The sequence below is a fragment of the Antechinus flavipes genome, chromosome 3, assembly GCF_016432865.1.
Source record: "Antechinus flavipes isolate AdamAnt ecotype Samford, QLD, Australia chromosome 3, AdamAnt_v2, whole genome shotgun sequence".
Classification (NCBI taxonomy): domain Eukaryota; kingdom Metazoa; phylum Chordata; class Mammalia; order Dasyuromorphia; family Dasyuridae; genus Antechinus; species Antechinus flavipes.
Window position 1 is genome coordinate 381254939 of NC_067400.1, and position 23380 is coordinate 381278318.

The 23380-nt window shown below is 38.0% G+C and overlaps 2 protein-coding genes across 4 annotated transcripts in view; both read right to left on the bottom strand.

The window, feature by feature from the left end:
* ZNF202 (zinc finger protein 202) overlaps positions 1–14644 on the bottom strand; it is a 29617-nt gene extending 14973 nt beyond the window's left edge. For 2 of the 3 annotated variants that reach the window (XM_051985875.1, XM_051985874.1), the window contains exon 1: positions 14527–14644. The gene's annotated coding sequence lies outside the window, so the exon portion shown is untranslated. Of the gene's footprint in view, positions 1–3016; positions 3725–14526 lie in introns of those variants that run through there. The other variant, XR_007951979.1, reaches the window with a different exon arrangement.
* A 3208-nt stretch (positions 14645–17852) lies between these two features.
* LOC127557972 (olfactory receptor 6X1) lies at positions 17853–18794 on the bottom strand. The gene has a single exon (XM_051991217.1). The coding sequence runs from the start codon at positions 18789–18791 to the stop codon at positions 17853–17855; it is 939 nt and encodes a 312-aa protein (XP_051847177.1). The 5' UTR covers positions 18792–18794.
* Positions 18795–23380: the final 4586 nt, after the last annotated feature.

Below are 23380 nucleotides of genomic sequence, written 5' to 3' on the forward strand. Positions count from 1 at the left end.
GGTCTGGCTTCAATGGTGGAATAAGCTGGTATACATACAGGACTGTGTAAAGCTTATATAAATGAACAAGGGGTTATTTCATCACTAAGAGATAAAAAGTACCCAAAGTACTTGGAAAATAAGTGGAAATATGTTGGTCTCATATCTGTGCTCAAGTTTGAGGGCAGGCTATTATCACCTGGTTTTAGATGATAAATCTTCAGCTTTCAGTACTTTCTTTTGAGAAATTTCCAGTTCTTTTTGGACCTGGGGTCATTAGGGAAATAAGTCATGACAATGTATATCAAATAAGGGCTACTGATAGTTTGTTCATAGATAGTCCAAAATGATGTTCATAACTATTTAAAACACATACTGAAAAATCTGTATTTACATGAATCATTCTTTAAAAATTAAGACACCAGCAATCCTATTAATAGCTATTTAACTATGCATTCCATAAGCCTGTGTGTTGAAGAGGTAGTGGTGGAGTGATGACCAATAGGACCCTTTCTGCTCTCTGTCCATCTTTTCGTAAATCATTGATTCCTGAGATCAATTGATTAAAGTAGTCTTTACTATATATTAAATAACAGTGGCAACCAGGTGGCACAAAGGACAGAGTGCCAGGTCTGGAATCAGGAAGACCAGAGTTCAAATCTGGTTTCAGACACTAGTAGGTGACTGATTCTGGACAAGTTATTTAATCCTGTTTTCCTCAATTTCCTCATCTGTAATATGAGTGGGAAAAGGAAATAGAAAACTCCAGTATCATTGCTGAAAAAACCCCCGAATGGAATCATAAAAAATTGGCCATGACTGAAACAAAATACAGGAAATGCTCTTCTAAGTAACTGAATTCAAGAGATATCTTATGCCTGGAAAAGTCAAGGGCACATAAAAGACATTCCTCTGGAAATTTTTTTTCAGCTTTTATGTATTTGTGATTGTACTGAATTTAACTGGGGAGAAGTAATATGAGGAAAGTACAATTTATAAAGTCAGGGGGCAGCAAGAGGATCATCTTGAAGGGGATTGGTTAAAGAACTACCTAATAAAAGAAAAGACATTTGCAAACACTGCCTCATCTGATCCTCATAGCATCAGTGTGAAGTAGGCAGCACAGGTCTTAGCCCCCACTTTGTAAACGGAGAATGAAATAGTTATGTGATTTCCCCAGCTAATAAGGAGAACAAGGATTCATACCTAGTCTTGTGATTACAAAATCAAATTTCTTCTCATCAGATTAGTGTTAGAAAAATGTGAAGGATAAGGGTTTGCCAAGTCTGTTTTGTATCTTTAGCCAATTAACCATACTCAATTTTTTCCTGTTCTATGGATTCAGAAGTAAAGTTTTACAGGTTGGAAGGGAATGGAGAGGTGAAAGGAGGAGCAGTGGCCAGGCACAGGGACAGTTGGAGGCTGGAGCAAACAATGCTGAGAAGCTGAGCAAGCCAAAAACATCAGAATAATACTGATGCAAAAAATTTTGTCTGGGACTTGTCTGCAAAATTATTGGGGTGAGGGAGTGGTAGAGATGACTTTAATGTCCCTCTCAGCTCTAAAATGTTTTTAAAAATAATTCTGTTCAGTAGTCTGTGTTGTAGAGATAAGAAGGGAATGGTAGTGAAGAGGGGCACTTTCTTACCCTGAGAGTCCAGTCTCTATGAACCTTGACTGAAGGTATAATGTTTGTTATATGAGATGCCAATCTCAATTCCTTTGAGTAACAGCAGATAAAATGATTTAATATTGATAAAAAGTGCTTAGAACAGTGCCTGGCATAGTAGGTGCTATGAAAATCCTTATTCCTTTTCCTTCTTCCTAAATGCAAGAATTCTCTACCCCTGAAATAATTTTTAATAGTTAGTTTCCAGAACAAATCCAAATTTCCAGAAAAAAAATCACAGGATTTTTTTTATCAAGGATATTACCTATTGAATGTAAAAAGATGTATATCACAGACATTTTCTCAATTTGTTGGGATTGGGGGAAAGGGGAGTGTCAAAGGAGACAGGACATAGATGAAATGGTTGTATCCATAAAGGTCTGCTAGAAGAGCTTTTCTCTCGAGCCCTTTCCCTCCAGTATCAGGAAAACCCATGCAGTAATTACCTCAGTCTGCTTTGTGCCAAAGGACAAAGCCCCTGTGCTGAGAGCTTCTTGTGTAAGAGTAAATAAAATGCTCAAGCACAAAATAGGACCTTGCAATAGGTTCTTTAGCCAAAGTCCAAGAGTCTCTACATTTGCATTGGCTTTGGCTACCAGCACTGATGCCATTCCCAGGACACCATGTCATGGGGAACAGGGGACACAAGTATGTTCTTCTGATGGCAGGAAGTGGTCCCAGATACTTCAGGAATCTGTGTTTTAAGCCAAAAGCTAATGGTAAACTTAAGGGAATTGATTCATTTATATGAAGCAACAGTGATTAGTGGTTAAGAGAGCTGGCTTTGGTCAGGAAGGCTTAGCTAGAGCTTCACCTCTGGCACATACTACCTAGAGGGCACTGCCCAACTCCCTGACTCCTTAATGCCCCCGAGCTAATTCTAAGCCAAAGCTGTTGGAGACCGAGTAAGTCTGTATTGGCAGTAAGTTTCCTACCTGGAAGTCTTCTATACCAATAAAATCACAGATTCAGTGTGTGTGTATGTGTGTATATACACACATACATATATATCTATATATAGAAGTAAATCTATATAATACATTTATATAAATAAAAAACACACACAAAACATGTAAATATATACGTATATATACATACACATATGTAAGTATAACTACACAGTCATTTGTATATATCTACAAATAACACGCATGGCCTTTAACAGATCTCATACCATAACCTGCAAAACTAAACTTGACCTATAGGAGATAGTGTGGCCAGAGAATCACAGGCCTTGAGCTTTTTCTATGAACACTTACTTTGTAAACCTTAAGAAAATCACAAGTGAATGAGCTGAGGGAGATGAATTAAGGTCATCTCCTGCTCTTAACATTTTATGGTTCAAAGTATTTTTTTAATCCAATACAATTTTTGTTTTACTTTCTTTATTTGTTCTTTATTGGGTTCAACATGATGGTATTTGAGATGAGGAGAAATCAAAAACAGAACCTGAGCTGGCAGGCAAAGGTGTGCAATGACAAAAACAAAACAAAACAAAACAAAACAAGAACAAGAACAAAAGGCAAAGGGTGGAGAAGTTTAAGAAGAGAAGCATAAAAAAACAGAAAGTAAGAGCTGATTGGGAGGCCAAGTCACATGAGGCTGCTGAGGGGATTGTGAACACTTGGCCATAAAATTCTTGTGCGCTGACACTGCTGGGGGTTGTGACTGGGGTAGAAAATCCTGAGGGAAGAGAAAAGAATTAGACAAATATCAATGTAAATGTTTGGAATAGAAATACAATTCTTGTTTTTAAACACTCAAAGACAATTTTGGCTCTCTGTATGGCCCAGTACTATTTTCAATAAATCTTAGAATCTCAGGCCTGGAAGGACTTTCCCTTCACTTCTCTTTCTACCATTGAAAAGTGGCCATCCAGCCCCTTTGCTCGATGTCCTCCACACACTAGCCCCTCAGATAGCATCTTCCACTTTTGCACAGCTCCAAGAAACTGGTAAGATGAAAACAGGACTGGAAACAGGACTGGATTTGGCATCTGAGAACCTGGGCTCAAATCCTAGCTCTGCCAGGTAAGTAACTGTGTCCAAGTCACTCTTTCCGTGTATGATTCCTCATCTGAAAAATGAAGGAGCTGAAATACATCATTCAGTCAACAAGCATCAAGCACTAAGTACCAGGCATTATGCTGAGGACAATTCCTGCTCTCAAAGAGCTTACACTTTGCTTGGGGAATGCAACATGCTCACAGATACATACAGTATATACATTCTCAGTGTTGGGGAGAGGTGGGGGAATCAGGAGTGACCTCTTGAAAAATACAGAACTTGCAAAGAGCCTTAGAATACGGAAGGTGAGGACGGACAGGATTACAGGCACGGGGACAGCTCGGACAAAGACGTTGCGGAAGGAGATGGCACGCTGTGCATGGGGGATGCAGAACGCATGGAGGGGGGAGTGAGGAGTTCTCAGTCTGGAAACAAGCTGGAGTTGGATGGGGAAGGAGTCTTTAAATGCCAAGCCCAGGAGTCGGCATATGCTGTTCTTCATTTTATCTTTGTACTTCTAGAACAGAGGGAAATAGAAAACCTGCACAGAAGTGCTTTAAACTCCTAACAGCAAACTCTTTACATGTTCCTTCCACTGTTTTTCAGTTTGCTCTTGCCACAGCAGCTTCCTATTAGTAACATGGGCAGACCTATGCTTTAGAAAGAAATATCAATCTAGGAGCCTAGTGGAATGGAGACAGGAAAATGAATCAGGAGACTACAGCAACAGTTCAAGAGTAAGATAAAGGTCTTACCTACAGTAGTTGTGGTGTGACTAGAAAGAGGGGAAGAGCAAGACAGGTAACATATCTGTCATCTCAAAATAATTGTGGACTTAAAGGGCAAAAAATCTTTGTTCTTGTTTATCTTGTCAGTTAAAGCTGATAGAACATTTTAAAAAGAATGATGGAACTGCAAGACAAAGTCTTACTGAAGAGAAAGAAACGGGTTCTGGGTGGGAATAAAAGCAGGCATTTCTATTCAATTAAAAGACCCGGGTCCATTCGAACACAAACAGAAGTTTTAAAAAAATAAACACTCAACAAACAGTGAATGCAAGATTTTAGTTTCTCTTTTAGCATAAGACTTGACAAACTGATTTGATGGGTATAGGTGGGGGAAAAGAATTAGAAAAAGATGCAAGAGTCAAGGATATCTCCCTAATTCATGAAGTTGAGTAAGTGGAAGAAATTGGTTAGTTTTGGACATGATGAATTTAAGAAACTCCCTAAAGGACTAAAGCTCAGGAGAAATCAGAAGACTGGATGTGCATATTTAGGAGTATCTGAAGGAAGATGAAGGGCTGAACCTATGGGAATGAGTTCACTTAGAGTTTAGGGCCCTGTGTCAAACTCTGGGGTACATCTCCACATGGAAGGTGGGGATAATGAACCTACAAAAGAGACCAAGAAGGAACTCTTTTCTTTTCCTATCATCTCTTTGCAAACTTACATAGTTGCTCACACAAAAGAAGATTCCACCATTGTACTTCACTCTCCTGATCAGTGATTGCTTCTCTCAGAATATTAGCTGAAGAAAGCCTAGTCATGATTCAATTTCCTCACTCAAACATAGCCATCCCTTTACCCCTCCTACTAGCCCCCACTCCGAGTTTGGTGACCTGATCAAATTAACTCTGCCAGTGCTCCAGGATAAGGTTTATCAATCCATTGATTGATTATGCTATTATTCTACTCATCACCCTTATCACTGATCTCAAAGTGTTCCTTCTTATCCACTATTGCTCAATATTTGTTGCTTACCTGAGGGCAAGGACTAGCTCTGGTTTTGTATCCGTAGTTTTAGAGCTTAACATAATACTGGAAAAATAAAGGCTTAATATTTTTTATTCACTCATTCATAGGAGGAAAACTATGACAAATGTCACAAAAATTCAGGATGGGAAAAAGTATTCAAAATAACAGGGTTGATCAATGTCAGATATTGTAGAGAACTCAAGAAGGATGAAGACAGTGCCACTGGACATAGCAATAAACAGATGTCTAGCAATTTCAAAGAAGTCAAATTACAAAGGGCTGAAAAAGCAGAGGCAATGAATGCAAACAGTTTTTTCTAATCACTGATCATCACTGATTTAGAACTGGAAGGGATCAGCCATGAAGTTCATCTTTCTTTTCCAAATGAGAAATTGATATATGATAATAATATACTTCCCAAGGAACAATCAGGCTAGCTCCTGTGATGCAAAAGCTGAAGGTACCATATGATGAGTAAACAATCCCAGCCTCTGCTGGAATGGAGAGTAGTTGGCAAATGCAAGGGGAACCAAGTAAACTTCATAGTACAGCACTAACTCTGGAAGGAGAGGGATGATGAATACGTCAGCAGAGGAAGGCCCACAATGGCTGAGAAGAGACTGGGAATAAAAACTCAGGCACTGTATCCTTCAGTGTTTAATGCTCAATATGAAACTAGGTGTCTGAAGAACTAATCTGAAACCCATATAATCATCAAATGCATATAAATGAAAAGTTCATCTCACACACACACACACACACACACACACACACACACCATCCAGGATAGTAACTATTATTTATATATCACATATCCCTTTAAGGTATACAACGTACTTCACGAGTATTATCTTGTCTTACCCTTCCAACAATCCACAGAAGGTAGGCATTATTATTTTTGCCATTTTATACAAAAGGAAACTGAGGCAGACAAAAGTTAAGTAACCTGCTCAGGGCCATTGGCCGAGTGTCTTGAGTTTTCTTGACTTACAATGCACTAATCACTACACTAGTTTGCTGCCTAAAAGACACCTTTAGAATTAAAGTTTTGAGGAAAATTTATCACCAAAGAAGCAGAAAACACAAAAATACAAAATGCACAATTTTGATTATATAAGATTAAAATGCCTTTATGCGAGGAAATCAAACTAGAAAATTGTCAACTGGAAAAATTTTTTATATCAAATATCTCTAATTCAAGTTCTGATATCCAAGGCACATAGGAAATTGAGGTACATATATGTATATACAAGTAATTCTGATATGTGGTCAAAGTATATGAATAAACAACTTTCAAAAGAAATGCAGATTATTGACAACCTCTCAAATGTTCCAAGAAATATGAGAAATGCAATTAAAAGTAATGCTGAAAATAAAAGTAGAAATATGTATAGAAGAATTGAATGAAGGAAAGAAATTTGGAACACATGGTTTTGCAAGGGTGAACGTTGAAAATTATCTTTGCATGTATTTTGAAAATAAAAAGTTATTTTAAAAAGTAATGCTCAGATTTTACCTTATATCCATCAAATTAGCAAAAGACTGAAATACTGGCTTCTGGCAGGGTTACAGCTATACAGAAACATATCCTTTGACCCAGAAATGTCACAATTTGGCATATACCACAAGGAAGACAAAAATAGAGAATAGGATCACAGATTCCAAAGTATTTGTAGCAAGAAAAACTTAAAAAGTTATATATGCAGATTGGGGAATGGTTATGGCAAATAAATGTAGTACAAAATTGTTATGCAGGCATGTCTCACTGTGACTCCATGGATCACAGCCCACTGATACTGTCCTGGGCAATTTTTTTGGCAAAAATTCTGGAGTGGTTTGCCAAGAGGTTGTATCTTGTCCAGGGTCACACAACTACTAAGTGTCTGAGGTCAAACTTGAACTCAGGTCTTTCTGATTCCAGGCTCAGTGGCCAAAGGAAACAACAACTATAAATGAATAGAAGTGATAAGAATTTGTGAAGTAACATAGGTAAAACGTAAAGAATACATACAAAATTTACAAGGATGCAAACAAAAACAAAAATCTAAAAGACTGTCAAAAAAAAGCAGTTAGAATTTAGTCAATACAATAACAAATCTTGACTCCACAAATGATTAAACTTATCTGATCCTCTTGAGGCAGAGATACAGAGGGTGGGTGAAAGAATAAAACCAGGAAAGAAGGAAGACATCTAGCTCTGGGATCAGCCGACAGAAAAAAGAACAGGAAGAACAAAAAAGCATTTCACACAGAGCTCATGTTTATCAGAGGAAAGTAATGGAAGCACTTATAATCTATCTTTGTTGCTAAAAATACTGTTTACAAATCACAACCTCTCTATAACTGAGTAGTTTATTGAGAAATGCTATGGCAGAAAAAAATCTGTAGCCAAATTACCAGGTGGGATGTACAGTTTGAAGTCAGGCCTATACATATTATTTTTCTGGACTAGCAAGGTCTGTCATGGCCTATGGATAGCTCAGATTAAATCTGAAGGCCTTTAAGGTCAACTGAAGCCAAGAAAAGGACTAATGATAGTTTGAGGTGGGAAAGATGCAGATATTTGCAGTGAGCACCTCACCAGTTATCAAGCAGCTTTGCTATAGAGAAGTTATTTGCTATTTTAAAATGTAATTAATTTAGATTATGACTATAGCATGAGCCAATAAAAAAACGGTGATTTAATTATTTATTAAGAGAAGGTAAGAAAGCTGGGTTCAAATCCTGTTTAAGACACTGTGACTCTTAACAAGCCATTATCTTTTTGTTCCAGGTTGTTATGTGTAAAATATAAGAACTACCTCTTGCAGCAAGGATCAAAAGTATAATAGCTTTAATTACTATCAATGTTTTTATAATGAGCCACAATTAGTTCCCAAAATGTCTAACCACTGATTTTATTTAAAGATTAAATTCATTTTAATCCAATGTCTTTTTTTTTTTTTTTAAATTTTAACTTGAATAGTTTTTTTTTTTTTTTTTTTACGGGAGTCAATATGATACTTGAGGCTCAATAAGAGACTAAAAAAAGGTAAGTAATGAGTTAGAATAAGCAGGTAAGTATGTAGAATGGGGAAATCAAAAGTACAATGTAGCAGGAAAACAATGGGCAGAGTAAAGAGAAATCTTTTTTACCATCTGGGGTAAATCTATGCCTTTTTTTTTTTTTTTTAAACAAATTCTTTTCTTCTGGTTAATAATCTTAGTACTTTAGACTGATCTTCATATTTATCATTTCCAGTATCCTTACTAACCTAGTCGTCCTCCACTTGGTTGTCATATCCATTTACCAATGACACTTGTAAAACATGGCCCCAGAATAGAATGCACCATTCCTGACAAGGACCAAAATCAGCTGAAAACAACAGGATCACCACTTTGTTCTAGATATACTACTTTTAAGGTAATTTAAGATCTCCCTTCTTGGGGAGCATGTAGTCAATACTATCCCCAGGGTTTTGAAATAGTAATTGCTACTTAGACAAGTTTCTTTTAGATACTTTTTACTGATGATTTTAAAAATAAATTCAATTTTAAAAATTCAATTTAGGTTTTAATTCAAGTATAGGACCTAACATATGTCCCTATTTAACCTATCTAAAGGTCTAAAAATCCAGTGGTTGTGATTCCAATTATCATTTCTGGAAATGACTATTTTACTGACTTGTATTTATTTAGCCTTTAGAATTCATATAGTTACTCACCTCAATCTATTTTGGACTCAGTATTTTCTCAGTTATATCCAAGGATTTTTCTCAGGAGTAAGGCTAATGGGATTACTGCTGAATTTGAAGACTGATTTTACAGTTTTTACTCCATAATACATTGGAGTCTGAAGAACAACCTTATGCCAATCCTATCATGGACACTAAGCTACAACAACAAGGATAGTGCTTTGCACCTGTCCTGTATCCTAATGTGTATTATTGCTATTTTTAACCTTTCCTATCTTCCTACAAGATCAGTTTCTAGAGAGTAAGAATAGTGGCTCATCTATCATACCATCTCACAACCTCCTTTAAAACCTAGTGTAAATGCCTCCCACATAGAAGGTAAATATACTAAGAGCTGGGGGATAAAAAGATAAGAACTAAATGATCCTGCTCTCAAGGAGCTTATATCCTGCAGGAGGTTGTGACACACACAAATACATACAAAATTTTAAACACTGAATTTTAACAACTGGATTTGAAGGGAGAAAACAGAAAAGGACTCACTGTAGGTGGCACCTGAGTTACACTGTGAAGAAAGCCAGTTAGAAGTGAAGAGGGAGTGCATTTTAGCAGGCCACCTGCACAGAGATGCATCAAAGAGAAAATACGAAATAAAACCAGAAATGAAGATAGAAGACATACTTCAGGGAGACTTAACACAAAAAAGTAAAGTCTGTATTCCATTTTAGTAGAAAATGAGAACCACTGCTGAGTTCTACATTAAGGAATAAAGTTTATGTTTTAGAAGCAATTTTGCAGTTATGCGGAGGATGGACTGGAGAGTGGAGGCTAGAAGCAAAAGAAGCAATTAGGAAGGTACTGCAACAATTCAGGTGAGGTTACCAGTGCCTAAACCAAAGTGAAAGTTTTGGATGGAGAAAGGGGGACTAATGGAAGAAATTCTGGGGAGCAGGCACTTCATGTTTAGGCTTCTCTTCCAGGATAATGCTAAAGATTAATGGAACAGAAAGCAGTTCTTATAAGTATCTGTCTTAAGAGTCTGCCCCAGCATATCACAGAAGGCTAGAGGTCTTGATTTAGACTTTGAGAGGGGCAATTTCACAAAGTGGCTATATTCACAATTAGTTGGTTTTCCTGGGGCTATTTCACTTTTTTCCCAATTTTCATATCACAAGGCCATTCAGGATCTGATATCTATAATTCTTAGTAGTATTGTACCTAACATTTAGATAGTGTTTTAATGTGTACCTGGCACTATGTTTAACATTTTACAATTATCTCATTTGATTCTGGGAGGTAGATGCTATTATTATTCCCATTTTACAGATGAGGAAACTGATGCAAACAGAAGTTAAGTGACTTCCCCAGAGTCACTCAGCTAGTGACTTCAGACACTTTCAGACAATTGAACTCAGGTCTTCCTGACTCCTGAACTGTCACCTCAATAGCTGCTGTGCCATTCAGCTGCTACCAAGAAAAAGTAATTCCTAAAAAAGTACTACAGGGATTACCGGTGAAATAATTCTAAAAAAGTACTACAGGGATTACCACTGAAATTCTTCCTTTGATCTTGGCTAAGAGGTAGGAAAGTCAGTTGGCACCAGTTACATCCTGACACCATTCCACTTGACTAAGGGGGTGCGTCCTCCTTGAGGGCTGGAGAATCCGTACAGTGACATTGCCTGTACTGAATACTCTGTTACCCCTTAATTATTATATAAGGATAGGAATTCTAAGATCATCAGGGTCAACATGCTTTGATATAGTAAAAATGTGGATATGCTAGTGTTACAGGGAATAAAGTATAATATTTTAATAATAATGCAGGTGAATAAAATAGAATAACATACAAGTGCTACAGGTGAAAGAATAATTATGAAACACTATGATAGGATGTGCTCAAGTGTTAATATGAAGCTATCTTGGTAAATATTTTGCTAAAAAGCAACCAAAAGGGTACAGTAATTGTGATGGAAGGCTGGTATCTCCAAACTACACAGATCCAATACAGGAAGGAAGATGAAAGAGTAGTTTTGAGGGGGATTTTTAAAGAAATCCTGTGGACTCAAAGAGTGAAGCTAGGGAAGGATGGGTAAAAAATCAAAGATGTACACTATTTGACAAAAATTGCTGGGAAAATTGGAAATTAATATGGCAGAAACTAGGCATTGACCCACACTTAACACCATACACCAAGAGAAGGTCAAAATGGGTTCATGACCTAGGCATAAAAAATGAGATTATAAATAAATTGGAAGAGCATAGGATACTTTACCTCTCAGACCTGTGGAAGAGGAAGGAATTTATGACCAAAGAAGAACTAGAGATCATTATTGATTACAAAACAGAAAATTTTGATTATATCAAATTGAAAAGTTTTTGTACAAACAAAATTAATGCAGACAAGATTAGAAGGGAAGCAATAAAATGGGAAAACATTTTTACAGTTAAAGGTTCTGATAAAGGCTTCATTTCCAAAATATATAGAGAACTGACTCTAATTTATAAGAAATCAAGCCATTCTCCAACTGATAAGTGGTCAAAGGATTATGAACAGACAATTCTCAGATGAAGAAATTGAAACTATTTCTAGCCATATGAAAAGATATTTCAAGTCATTATTAATCAGAGAAATGCAAATTAAGACAACTCTGAGATACCACTACATACCTGTCAGACTGGCTAGAGTGATAGGGAAAGATAATGCGGAATATTGGAGGGGGTGTGGGAAAATAGGGACACTAAAATACACTGTTGATGGAATTGTGAATACATCCAGCCATTCTGGAGAGCAATTTGGAACTATGTTCAAAAAGTTATCAAACCGTGCATACCCTTTGATCCAGCAGTCCTACTACTGGGCTTATTATACCCTAAAGAGATACTAAAGAAGGGAAAGGGACCTGTATGTGCCAAAATGTTTGTAGCAGCCCTGTTTGTAGTGGCTAGAAACTGGAAAATGAATGGATGCCCATCAATTGGAGAATGGCTGGGTAAATTGTGGTATATGAATGTTATGGAATATTATTGTTCTGTAAGAAATGACCAGCAGGATGAATACAGAGAGGACTGGCGAGACTTACATGAACTGATGCTAAATGAAATGAGCAGAACCAGGAGATCATTATATACCTCAACAACGGTACTGTATGAGGATGTATTCTGATGGAAGTGGATTTCTTCCACAAAGAGATCTAACTCAGTTTCAATTGATCAATGATGGACAGAAGCAGTTACACCCAAAGAAAGAACACTGGGAAATGAATGTACTATTTGCATTTTTGTTTTTCTTCCTGGGCTATTTTTACCTTCTGAAACCAATTCTTCCTATGCAACAAGAGAACTGTTCGGTTCTGCACACATATATTTTATCTAGGATATACTGTGCCATATTTAATATGTATAGGACAGTTTGCCATCTGGGGGAGGAAGTGGAGGAGGGGAAAAGTCAAACAGAAGTGAATGCAAGGGATAATGTTGTAAAAAATTACCCAGGCATGGGCTCTGTCAATAAAAAGTTATAATTATGGGGAAAAAAAATCAAAGATGTAATCAAGAAATGCTCAAAATCTAGGGAGGATGTCAGGAAGTTTCTGTGGACAAAGATGTATGGACTTTTTAGAGCCTGAGATTGAAAAAAGGTAGATCTCTCTAGTAGTTCAAAATCTGTGCAAATAAAACCTCAAGCACTAGCTAGTCTAATCCCTTGAGGCTAAGTGACTTGTTTAAGGACATGAAGCAAGTTAGTGGTGGGGTAGAGTAACACTGAGATCTACGGACATTGAAAACTCCTATGTAGTTCTCTTTCCACAACAGTGTGACTGAACTGGTGACTGACAGGTCTCAAACATGATATAGTGAGAAAATAATCTTGCTTCTCCAGGAACCTAGGGGACTGAAAGACTGACAGAGAGCTTAATTTATGGCAGGGAGTGAAAGGTGAACTGTAGAGAAAGGGCAGTGCCTCTAGAGGTCAGGGTTATAAAAGGATTACTAACTAGAAGGGGAGTATCAACAGAGAAAACCAGGCACTGGAAAGTTGAAATGTACTCTATTTGAATATTCTTTGTATCCCAAGACTCTTTCACTATAGTAAATAGAGTCATAACCTAGACTGTCACAACAATCCTGTGAGGGGAAGGGTTGGTAAAAGAAAGATGGAAAAACTATGAATTCCAAAAGATGGAAAATTCACAGCCCCAGCCCTACCCCCACGCATATACAAACACACACTCCCAATTCCAAGAAATTTAAGAGTCCAAAAAATTACCCAAGATCAGCAACTGCAGGCCCTGGGAGTGACTGTCACACTTTCTATCAGGTGTCCTGTGGTTAATGCCCAGGGGCCAGTTCAGAATAGGGAGTGAGGAAAGCTGAGGGAAGAACAAGAGACTCCCAGAGGCTTCCTTTCCGGGGTGTCAAGCTAGCTTCCTTAACTAATCTGAGCCACCCAGCCAGGTGCTATAGGGTAGTCAAAACAAAGCAAAACAAAAAAACCCCCAGAGTTCCGAGTAGAGATGCTACTTCAGAGGGCTAGGTAGGACACTGCTCCCTCCAGGCTTCAGTCATTTGGACAAGCTTGACGTAGACTGTCAGTAAAGAGAGGGGAGAACCGAGTGGCTAGAGCACAGAACTGCCCCCATGTCCGGTAAGACGAGGTGCAACTGGCCAAGGAGCCCAGAAGGCCCGAGCCTATGAATTGACACTAGGCTTTCCTCCCACGGACAAAACTAGGAAAGGAACTCGAACCACTTCCCCACCCCCTCCCAAATGGCCAGGTCCTAAACAGGAGAAAGAGCAACTGGGCTGACAGAGGTAATGGTGTAGAAGACAAGTGTCCAGGGGTCGGGTAGGGCATGGCAAGAGTGGATACTGCCGGGATGTGGGTGGGTAAGGGGGAAGGCAGAATGGGGTAAGGGAGGAAACGCTCAGGGGGGGTAGGGCAGGGCAGAGACAAACCCTGGAACTGGGAGTGGGAGGCATGTTAGTGGGAGCGCTGCAGAAGGGGGAGTAGGAAGAGACACCTGCACTCCCCGCCCCGGCGCTTCAGATCCAACCCCCAACTCCCAGAGTAGGGGGGCTGAGAGGCTGCGATCTCACGGAGGAAGAACTTGGGAACTGAGGTGATCGGGGGGCCGGAGCTGCGGCGGCTGAGCAGGGCAGCCGCAGGCCGGAGTCACAACGTCATCCGCTGCCCCTTTGCTCTAGACTCAGGACCTAGGCCCAGCACCTGCTTCCCCCGCCCTAACAGAGAGACAGCCCCCTTTCCCTCTTTTTACCCCCCTCAACCCTCATCTGGCTCAGGGGCGGTGGCGAGACAGGGGCGGGTCTCCGTTCCTCTGCCCCTCCCCCTCCTTTCTACACAGTCTAACTCAGTCCAGCCCGTCTCGCCTTCGTACGGCTGGGGCACCCACCCCCCAGCCCCCAGTGCCTGCACTCACGGCTCCGGCAGCTCCGGCGGTTCCTCCCCGGGCTCTCTCCCACCCACCCCAGAGCCAAGCGGCAGCGCCGGATCTGGGCAGTGCAGGGCCAAACAGGTCCCGAACACGTGGGGACGCAGCGTCCGGAACCGGAAGATACAGAAGGCTCCGCCCCCACACCTTGCCTGGAGCCTTTCTAGGCTATGGGAGGTTAAGTGGTGACTCTCTGGTGCTCTCCCTAGAGAAGAGGCCCCTAGGTGGCCGAACCGGAAGTACACTCCCGTGCACGAGCCAAGCCTGCTTTAGCCACACCCCCAGATCTGGTCTTACCCCTCGAAAACCTGTCAATTACTACTGAGCCTTTGGCTCTGTCCCCCTGTCCTTCCTATCCTTTCTGCTCACCTATTTTGTCCTTTCCTCGTACCTCTGCTTGTCGTCTCTTCCCGACTCTCTACAACTGTCTCTTTTGTGTTGTGTCTCTCGACTTCGTCTTCTCTGTATCCCTGTCTGTCTCCCTCCCTGTATCTTTCTCTCTCTGTCTCTGTCTCTCCCTTCCGCGCCCCTCCTTCCCTCCTCTCCCCCTCTTCTCCCTGTCTCTGTCTCTATCTCTCTGTCTCTGCCTCCCTGCTGTCTTTCTCCCTGTCTGTCTCTCCCTCCCATGCCCGACCCAATTTTGTTGTCTCTCTTTTAGCCTTCAGGAGTCTCTTTTTATACCCTTCTCTCTGTCCTTTCTTTGTGTTTCCATTTCTTGTTTCTGTCTCTGCCCTCTTTCTCTTTCATGTATATTTTTGAGTTCCTGTATATGAGTTCTCTTTTTGTGTGTGTCCCTTTGACACCATCTCCCTTACTCGTTTATATGTCTCTGCCTCCTTCCCTGATTCTCTTTGTGCCCCTCTCTTTTTATTTGCCACTATTCTATTCTTAGTTATTCCCTGGTTCTGTATCTGTCTCTTTGTCCCCTCTGACTTTCCCCACTCCACAAATCTCTCTGCCTTTACCAAATGTATGTTTTGCTTTGAATCTTTATGCCTAACTCGATGTGTCTATCTTTTTCTTTTGGCTTTCTCTTTCAATGCCCTTCGAACACTTAAGCACTTTTTTTTTTTTTTGATGGTCAGGCTTTTAACTACTTTAAGAATTTATTTTATAATAATATATACAATATAATAATAAGAATATATTAAGAAGTTATTTACATAACTATATATAAATATATAGTATTTATATATACTATAGATAGTATTTAACATATATATTATATGTTAATATATATGTATAGTATTTAACATATATATAGTATTTAACATATATCTTAACATATTTAACATGTATTGGATTACCTGCCTAATTTAGGGGAAGGAGTGGGGGTAAGGAGGGGAAATTTGGAACACAAGGTTTTGCAAGGGTCAATGTGGAAAAATTACCCTTGCATATGTTTTGTAAATAAAAAGCTTAAAAAAAAAATTATGCTCTGGATCAGCTGAGAGGTATATATTATGGGGGAAAACAACAAATTTGCATTCCCCTACATAAAGATTTTGCAAATTGATTTAGTCAGTATCATGAATTCCAATTTCCTTAGACTATTGGGCATGGCCATTAATGGCCTATTAATTCTTCAAATATTTATCAAATACACAATTTTAAGTTAATATGCTAGGTGCTATAAAGGTAAGTCAATAGGAGGGATTGGAAAGAAAGAAATTCTCTTACATAGGGCAAGAAAGGGTGGAAGGAAAAGGATGCAGTTGACAGAGAAAGGATTTATAGGAGTAATTTTCCAGATGCTAGAGCAAATGAATTCGTTACTCTAACCAATCTAATGCCTGAACCAGAGGTATAACTTGTTTTACACTACTTCCTGAATTGCTGAATTGAAGACTATTTTAAATGCATGCAGTAAGAGAATTGTTAAAATATTTTGACATATCCTTTTGCAGTCATGAGCTCTTTTCTGTTTTGAATAATTATCTTTTAAGTTTACATTTTCTTAAATTAGGTTTTTTAAAATTTGGAGATAGACATCCTCTTATAGGGGCAATGAAGAAAGAACCTCAGTCTTCTGAACTTGAGAAGAGATCTAGATAGTATTGTGCACTAATTAGTACTAAGTACTATGAGTTTGACTGGGACACCTGAACCTCAAAGGAAGCAATTGATTCTTAGCCACAGGAATGGCTGGCTTATATCCTGAATGGGTCTTTTCAAATACAAAGGAAGAATCTGATTCTATATAAAGGCAAAGATAGAGATAGGCTTTGTGTTCAGCAACCAACCAACTCAAGGTCTCAGTAATCTATAAATAAAACAAGATTTGGTTCAGAACTATCTCTAAGCCTTTTCATCATTAAAAATTAATAGAAAAATAATATCCAGGGATCCAAAAAGAAATGATGGTGATAGGCTGTTTCTGTTTTATTGGCTGTAGTTTTTTTATGTGATTCCTTCCTAGTATGGCAAAAGCTATAATGGTGCACAGGAAATTGGATAGAACAGGAGTCAGTGACATCATGATACATATTATTGAATCAGAAAGTTTGAACTTGTGTTTGACCTTTTTGGTATGAATCATGGAACAGATCAAAGATATCTGGATTGAGTAATGCAATGGGAAGGACATTCACTGGAGTTGGAATTGGATAATCTGAATTTTAGTTCTCACTTTTCCATTGACTGATGCTAGGATGTGGACCAAGTCATTTCATTTCTCTGGGCCTCAGTTTTCTCATGTTTTAAATGAGGTAATTATATTAGGAGATACCTAAATTTTCTTCTAGCTCTAAATCAATGCTCCTATATTCTTTGATACTAAAATGTGAAGAGCTAATATTATATAACAATAAGTAATACAAAGTTTTATATTATATAAAAAAGATAATAGGGAATAATACTCATTACAATAAAATAACTAGGGGTTCTGATTCACTTCTAATGGTTTCTTTAATATGCTAATTCTGTGAGAACACCAGCTTAGTTTGAGACTTGTGCAACTGAGTATTTGCTTAGACTACAGCCAGTGGTAGGTATCAGAAATGATTCTCAAGTATGAGAAATAGTTCACTTCATGTGCCTATGAACTACCATCAAAACTTATTAGGGAAAGTATTCATATCTCTCACCTTCTACCACAACCAACTAGGGGGGAGGGAGTGTTTTTCCAAAGCAGTATTAGGTTTTTTTCTTCCATCTAAGCCAGAAGCTCCTTTCTTTTCATAAGCAACACATTCTCAAAGAACCAATTAGTCATTTTACTTCATTGTTTTGTGTCATTGAACTACACAATATTTTCTTAGAAACTTGGGTTCTACCTCTTTTCACACTGAAGTCACTTTATTACACAGTATATCTCACTGATGGTAATGGGCTTTTTGGCATGCCATTGCCTTCCACAAGGCTCCTTTTACCTCCTTGTTTCTAATGGTATAAATGAAAGGATTCAGAAGTGGGGTGAGGATAGTGTTGAGCACAGATACCACTTTGTTTAGCTTGAATGAAGAATGTGCTGTGGGTCTCAAGTACATGAACAGAACTGCTCCATATAGCAGAGAAACCACAGTTAGGTGAGAAGCACAGGTAGAGAACGCCTTCTGGCGTCCAGTGGCCGAGGGGATCTTCAGGATAGTGGACACTATATAAATATAAGAAATCACTGTGAAGGCCAGTGACCCTGGTATAATCAGAATAGTTGCCAGGAGACCCAGAAACTCCAGGAGGCTAGTGTCTGCACAGGCCATTTTCAGGATGGGGCCAATGTCACAGTAGAAATGGTTGATGATGTTGTTGCCACAGAAAGGTAACTGAAAAAGCAGAATTGTCTGACAGAAGACAATGGTGAATCCTATCATCCAAGAACTGAGGGCTAGCTGGAGGCAGAGGGAGCTGGTCATGAGAGTAGAGTAGTGGAGGGGCTTGCAGATGGCCAGATAACGATCAAAGGACATGGCTGTGAGGATCAAAAACTCAGTTGTGCCCAAAAAGAAGTGGAAAAAGGCCTGCAGCAGGCAGCAGGGAACACAGATGATTGTCCTTTCCACCACAAAAGTTTCCAGCAGTTTGGGAATGACAGTGGTGGTGTACCAAATCTCCAAGAAGGACAAATTGCTAAGGAAGAAGTACATAGGGGTTTGTAGTTTAGGCTCTGCCCACACAATAGCAATGATAAGTCCATTTCCAAAAATGGTTAAAATGTAGATGAGGAATATCACTATGAATAGGGGAACCTGCATTCCATGGATGTCTGGAAAGCCTAGGAGAATAAACTCTGTGACCACTGTGCCATTTCTCATATCCTTTGCCGTCTCTAGAAAACAGGTAAAGAGAAAGAAAGTAGGATCTTAGAACTATCAAAATATGGTTTGAATGTATTTCCTATACAAAGGGGAAACTTTCTTACTCTATTGTTTTAAAATCTGGAATAGAGCCAGGAAATTTGAATAGTCATCTTTCTATCCAAATTTTTATACATCTGGTTTCACTATTTAGTTTCTTTTTTCTTTTTTTTTTTTTTTTGGAAGAACTGACTACCACAAAGAAGAAGGAAGGGGTAAAGAGTGGAAAGATGATAAACTTTACAGAATCTAGGGAAAGGAGAATTCTGGTTTTAAAGTTTAAAAGTTTTGATAAGTAACAAATTTGATTGAAAAAATTTTTGCAGAATGAAAAAATTTATCCTGAACTATTACCAAATTACTAATCTATGTGTGACATTAAGTCAGATGTTAAATGTGAAAAGGAAGGACTTGGCTGAATATTCCCTGTGAGTATCCACAAGGGTACTACTGTTTGACAACCATGCTAGGAAGTAGAGTTCTTCCAAAGAATTTAAAAAATATTTCCTTTTTTTCTTTTTCTTAAATTTAGGCTTGCCTTGGGGGAAGCGCTGGTGAGGAGCTTGCTGGAAGAATTTTTTTTTTTAAATGACAAAAAAAATTTCTTTTACACAATAAAATTTCTTCCTTTCTGTTCATATTCTAGCAGATGAACATATTTACTACAGTCCTGGCTTCCTATTTATTTTATAATTGCTAGGGAAAAGAAAAAGAAAAAAGGAAGATAGTGACCTTTCTCCTTAAGAGTTACTTATTATATATGAACTACTACATAGAATTCCCAATCCCTCTATTTTTGTTCTCCTGCGTTTTTGATTTCCTTCACAAGTTAATTGTACATGATTTCAAAGTCTGATTCTTTTTGTACTGCAAAATAGCTATGGACATATATACATATATTGTATTTAACTTATACTTTAACATATTTAACATGTATTAGTCAACTTGCCATCTAGGGGAGGTGGTGGGAAAAATTGGAACAAAAGGTTTTGCAATTGTCAATGCTGAACCCATGCATATATCTTGTAAATAAAAAGCTATAATTTAAAAAATTAAAAAATAAAAATAAAAAAGAGTTACTTATTATGTATTCATCTTTTTTGGAGGAAGACTTCTTTGTAAAATGTTAAGGCATTAATTACACAGTTTTCAATATGTATAGTAAATCTTAGCATGGACAGCAGCACAAAATTACTGTCATGTACTGTTTGATTTTTTCTCTATGTAATGGAATATGAATTCCTCCAGTGCTCAGGGAGGAAACCTTATTCTCGCCCTTCCTATATTATCTTCTGAAGCTTGTAGTTATCTTCAATAGACAAATGTTCTCAGTTTACATGGCTCAACTCTTAACACTTTCCTGTGAAGCTTTAAATATTTTAGTTTGTGCTTAGGAATCAAGATACTCCATGACCCTCCACATCTGGCAGATGTGATAATATCTACTTCCACAAAGAAGTGAGGAGGCATTTTCTCAGAGGCAAACATTCTTACATATACCTGGATTCAGATCCATAGCTTGGGATAATCAAACAGCATTTATAGAAATGAAGGTGAATAAACATTGTACCAAACTGTACTTTTCAATATAGTCTTTATACTCTATATGCCTTTAGAAATAATCACCATATATGGTTTATTGTTCTTGCATTACTATTCTTGCCTAAAATCTCATATTCAAAATGCTGCTGAAGATGCCCTCTGCAGTATTTTACATAGTTTCCTGGACTGCTGCTTTCATGTTGCTTTCTATTTTCAGTTTTCTCTTATCATAATAGTTTCCCATTCTTAGTTTGCTGCAGGCAGATCTGTTGCTAACTTTCCCTAATAATAGAGACACCATTTCATGTGGAATTGCTGGTTTGCCGTGTTTTTTTTATTATTATGAAATTAATTAATTCAGCTTTCAGTATTTTGGGATTAATTATATTTATAGTACTTTCATAATTAAGGCCTTGCCTAATCAGGGAATGCTAGTTTTTGCATGGACTTTTCAGTCTCAGTTCTTAAAATCAGACAAGAAGGAAAAAAGTCTTAGTTTGGTTCCTTATATTCTGTGTTTAGGCCTTTAATGATTAAAACACACATTAAAACTTTCAGGTTTACAAAGACTTTTCCTCATAATCTTGTGAAATAATATAAGTGTTATTATTCATGTCTTACTAATGAGGAAGCTGAATCAGGACTTAACAGGCTCATTACAGATAAATGGCAGATTGGTACTTGAACACAGATCCTCTGAATCTGATTAATTTTATTTTAACTCTTGTATGACTGTGCTAAAGATAATTTTGCAAAAGTAAATATGTTCAGGATATCTTCTATGTTTCCACTTTTAATTTTTTTCTGGGCTAGATACAGTTTTAGACTTCATGGGACATATTTGCAGTTGAAGTTGCTTTCCCTGGTACTTTATACAAAGTAGGTATTTAATAACTGGTTGTTGGATTGAATCTAATGGAATAGACTAAGTTGATCTGAAGACATCAAGTTAGAGCCCATTCTTCAAATGAAGAGCACAGAATAAATTCAAATCTGATAGGGTAAGCTGCAGAGATGATAGATTGCAGAAGGGATGAAACCACCCTCCTCCTCCTCAGGAGCTTTTACTGAGATGAAATGTGGCTACCTTGTACTTAAAAAAAAAAAAAGAATCAACATCATTAATTTGAAATTTATTCCAAGAACTGATGGTTCTGGGAAATATGCATTAAGACTTTTTCAAAGAAAAGGAGATACAAGTCTGAGCTCTTCTGCACAAGAATGAAACTTAATTTAAATCAACAATCAATATTATAATCAATGCTTTACTGAAGAAATCTTATTTTTCCTTCAGAATAACACACATCATACTTACTGTACTCCTGATTCCCAAGAAAATGTTCTTAATGTTCTTCTGAAGGGCTGGGCTCCACAAGGACTTTCACAAGTGAACTAAAAAAATGGATGATTTATGGTCACAAACCAGTTAAACCAAATAGAAATCTTTTCTTCCCCTCCTTTTATGAACAAGAAAATGAGTCTGTTCTAGGACTAGTATCAAGTACCTGTGTAAATTACTGTGACAAATGTTTCCTGGAAGTGGGCAGGTTCCTTGTGCCTTAGGAGAATTGTATTGAGACAGTATGCAATTTCAGTTTACTTTTGGTCAAGATTTACCTTCTCAAAATAATGACTTCTCTGGTTGGGCTTTTTCATATTGTCCCCTCTGGGACTCTAGTCTCTGTAGATTTTCACTCCCAGTTGGGAAAGACCTCAGTAGAAATTTAATCACCATTCATGCTAAGGACTTTTTTTCTGTTAAGTTCTAATTGATACAAATAATTCCTTTGCCTGTAAGATGGAAGAGGAGGAAGGGTTCCAAATTTTTATACCTCTTGTATTTTGCAGCTCATTTTTGAAGTAAAATGAATGAAAAAAGCATTTATTAAATGCTTCCTTTGTGCCAACCACTGGCCATGCAAATAGAAAAGTGAAATTGTCTTTGCTTTCCAGGAGCACAAATTCTATATGGAGGAAATAACACATAAAAGAAAGTTCAGTTGGGAGGAATGAGGAGCATGGCAAAGCCCAAGCCTACAGCAGTGGTATAGATAGCAAGGTCTAGAGAGCCTGCGGTTCTATCAATAGATCAGAAGAAGAGCCAGAAAGGGTCTAAATCAGGGCTTGTTTTTTTTTTTTTAATTTAATTTTATTTAATAATAACTTTGTATTGACAGAATCCATGCCAGGGTAATTTTTTACAATATTATCCCTTGCACTCGCTTATGTTTCGTTTTTTCCCCTCCCTCCCTCCACCCCCCCCCAAGATGGCAAGCAGTCCTATATATGTTAAATATATTGCAGTATATCCTAGATATAATACATATTTGCAGAACCAAACAGTTCTCCTGTTGCACAGGGAGAATTGGATTCAGAAGGTAAAAATAACTCGGGAAGAAAATCAAAAATGCAAATAGTTCACATTCGTTTCCCAGTGTTCCTTCTTTGGGTGTAGCTGTTTCTGTCCATCATTTATCCATTGAAACTCAGTTAGGTCTCTTTGTCATAGAAATCCACTTCCATCAGAATACATCCTCATACAATATTGTTGTCGAAGTGTATGATGATCTCCTGGTTCTGCTCATCTCACTTAGCATCAGTCCATGTAGATCTCTCCAAGCCTCTCTGTATTCATCCTGCTGGTCATTTCTTACAGAATAATAATATTCCATAACTTTCATATACCACAATTTACCCAGCCATTCTCCAATTGATGGGCATCCATTCAATTTCCAGTTTCTAGCCACTACAAACAGGGCTGCTACAAACATTTTGGCACATACAGGTCCCTTTCCTTTTTTTAGTATCTCTTTGGGGTATAAGCCCAATAGAAACACTGCTGGATCAAAGGGTATGCACAGTTTAATAACTTTTTGGGCATAATTCCAGATTGTTCTCCAGAATGGTTGGATTCGTTCACAACTCCACCAACAATGCATTAGTGTCCCAGTTTTCCCGCATCCCCTCCAACATTCATCATTATTTTTTCCTGTCATCTTAGCCAA

Excerpts from the sequence above, each read along its gene's own strand:
- LOC127557972 (XM_051991217.1), bottom strand. The coding sequence starts at position 18,791 with ATGAGAAATGGCACAGTGGTCACAGAGTTTATTCTCCTAGGCTTTCCA.